The sequence below is a fragment of the Humulus lupulus genome, chromosome 1, assembly GCF_963169125.1.
Source record: "Humulus lupulus chromosome 1, drHumLupu1.1, whole genome shotgun sequence".
In the NCBI taxonomy this organism is placed as follows: Eukaryota; Viridiplantae; Streptophyta; class Magnoliopsida; order Rosales; family Cannabaceae; genus Humulus; species Humulus lupulus.
The window spans coordinates 105,318,996-105,322,102 of NC_084793.1; the positions used below are offsets into that span (position 1 = coordinate 105,318,996).

The 3,107-nt window shown below is 39.7% G+C and overlaps 1 protein-coding gene across 1 annotated transcript; it reads right to left on the bottom strand.

The window, feature by feature from the left end:
• Window positions 1-1,780: 1,780 nt before the first annotated feature.
• LOC133819249 (uncharacterized) lies at window positions 1,781-2,899 on the bottom strand. Its single transcript, XM_062252453.1, has 2 exons — window positions 2,459-2,899; window positions 1,781-1,795 (listed from the first exon to the last, which is right to left on the bottom strand). Exons 1-2 carry the CDS (start codon window positions 2,897-2,899, stop codon window positions 1,781-1,783), a joined length of 456 nt encoding a protein of 151 aa, XP_062108437.1.
• Between the last annotated feature and the right edge of the window lie 208 nt (window positions 2,900-3,107).

Genomic DNA, 3,107 nt, shown 5'->3' on the forward strand with positions numbered 1-3,107 from the left:
AGATGTGAATGAGCATGATAAATGTGAATTATATGTTGAATCTAAATTGGTAAAGAAACATTTTCCAAGTGTTGATAGATGTTCAAACTTGCTAGATTTAATATTGTAACGCCCTACTAATCTAGGACCGTTACATTGTGTGTTTAAAAATAGTAATTAATTGGTTAAGCGAGTAATTTGGACTTAAACGTGTAATTAAAGTTAATTAAACGATTAGGTATTAAATTTTTTGCCCAAAAGAGTAATACTATTCATTAAAAAGTTTTAGTATACACAAGGGATACTAGAAAAGAGTTTAGAAGTAGTTACAACCGTAAAAAAGGTACAAAATGGCTGACTTAGGTAGAAAAATCAACCAAAACTCTAGATCCCCTAAAGAAGTCTCGACCGTGGAGGACGAGTAGGCTGCATATGTACCTGTCGCCCCTGAAGCTCTCCAACTCATGGCTTGTCAAACTTTCCTTTGTCCTTACCTGCACCACGAAGCACCTGAGAGCCAAGGAACAACAAGAAAACCAAGTAAAGAAAACAGATTTCTAGATAGACATTAACATGTACTGCATAATTTATAATCGCATAGATGGATATCGCACCCCCACAATGACCCATTGATTTTGCATCCAATATACGACTCATGCCAAGTAGATGGATATCGCACCCCCACAATGGCCCTACCACTACGGCGGATATCGCACCCGTGTAATGGCCCCACCAGTACGACCTACATTATGTATGCAATGAAAATAATGACCTCACGACCAAGCGATCATGATCATAATCAATCAGTACAAACAGTTATAACAACATAGGCTTTATACAAAGCAAATATTTAACTTTAAACAGATTCATGACATGGTCATCCCTGTGCCTTATAATTGGGGTGCATACCCTACACTCAGTGCAAGTGTTGGTTTTCTTACCTCAAGTCCTGAGCGATAAAGTAAAGCAACTGCGAGCACGATCCTTTCCAACCGAGCCTTCCAGTACCCCTAGTCACAACATAACAAGGAATAACTATAAGAAATGAACAAACAAAGTCTTCTGGACCAAGTCCTAGCCTCTGGGACTTTGAATACTACTAAAATGGGTTGTAGAACCATTCCTAAGCCCTCAAGTTTGGGTACCAGCAACCCAAACTACAATTTCCCACTTTTCGCCTATTTGAGTCGCGACTCGCCCCTAAAAAGGTTGTGGCGCTCAACTAGGCAGAGAGCTCGATGCCCAAAATCCTTGCACACGCACCATGATGATAAGTTGATTTGAGGCACCTCTAGCCTCAGTGAGTTCATGCGGGCCACAACACCCCCAATAACAGAGCAGCGATGTGACCCCGCTAACCTAGAATTTCTGGGTTTTTCCCTACATTTTTTCTGAACCAAATCTCATCATAACAAATCCAAACATGTTAAAATCCCAAAAACATCCATTTATACAGATACTATACCTCAAAGACAATCCTAAAACAACCTAATAACAACCAAGAACTCAAAATCATCATTTGAGCTTCAAAGCACAAGAACACACCTAAGAAGAAAAGAGCACAAATAACTTGGGGAAAATCCTTACCTCGACTGAATGAATTCAAAATCCTAGTTGTACCCCTTTACTTCCCAGTGCTATAATTCCTCTTCCAATCTTCTAATCCTCAAGTGCAAGGCTAAAATTTGTTCCCAGCTGCCAAACCCTTCTAAGAAAGTAACCACAAGAAAGAGAGAGAGATAGAGATAGAGAGAGAGAGAGAGAGAGAGTTGAGAACGTGAATTGTGTGGAAACTTGAGACTCAATTGAGTCTTACCTGCACAAGGGCAAAAGATCACAATACCTCATACCTCCTATTTCTCTTAACAAAGCAAATAGGGAAAAAATGACATATGACACCCATTTCCCACGACACCCCTCAAATTTCACCATCAATTATTAATTAAATTTATTCAACCCCAATACTCACCAAATAAATTCCCATTACCCAATAAACCCTGGTAGTTTACCAAATTACCATAATACCCCCAATCTCACTTTAAGATGGGCATTAATCCCCCGTTGTGAATTTTCTTCTACTTGGCTCAAAAGGATAGCCTCATGTCAAATATCTCAAATATATCCACATAATAATGTGTCCCACTCATAAAGCATAAATAATTACATATATACCCTCAGCGGGTCAAAATTATGAAAAATGCCCATTTTAACATAAACGGGGCCTATAAGCACATTTAATGCACTTAACATGCATTATCCACTTATGCTCTCTTGGCACACTAATCAAGGCACGAAGCCTTATTAGCAAATTTGGGACGTTACAACTATTCCCTCCTTATAGAAATTTCACCCTCAAAATTTACCTGAACAACTCGGAATACTGAGCCCGCACGTCTGATTCTAATTCCCAGGTTTCTTCCTCGACCTTGGTTTTCCTCCATAATACCTTAGCCAAAGGTATAGTTTTGTTCCTCAAGACCTTGTTCTTTCTATCCAAGATTTGAACTTGTCGCTCCTCATATGACAAACCTATATGTAGCTCCAGATCATCATTACTCAAAACATGAGTTACATCTGATATATATTTCTGAAGCATCAAAATATGGAATACATTATGAAATCCTGACAATGCCGAAGGTAAATCCAACCTGTAGGCAACTTGTCCAATCCTCTCCAGGATCTCAAAAGCTCCCACAAACATAGGTTTCAACTTGGCCTTATTCCCAAACCACTTCACTCCTCTCAAAGGCGAAACACGGAGGAAGACATAGTCCCCAATCTGGAACTCTATGTCTCTACGCTTAGGATTAGCGTAGCTCTTCTGTCTACTCTGATAAGCGAGCATCCGATCTCTAATCTTCTCAATAGTCTCATTAGTCCTCTGAACTACTTCAGGACACTGATATTTCCTCTCACCCATTTCATCCCAATGGATGGGTGATCTACATTTCCTACCATACAACATCTCATATGGAGCCACCCCAATGGTCGACTTGTAGCTGTTCTTGTAGGAAAACTCAATCAAAGGCAAATACTTACTCTAGGATCCTTCAAAGTCCAAAGTGCATGCTCGCAACATGTCTTTGAATATCTGAATCGTCATCTCAGACTGTTCATCCGTCTAAGGA

Coding starts and splice junctions, on each gene's coding strand:
- LOC133819249 (XM_062252453.1), bottom strand. CDS start 2,899: ATGGGTGAGAGGAAATATCAGTGTCCTGAAGTAGTTCAGAGGACTAAT.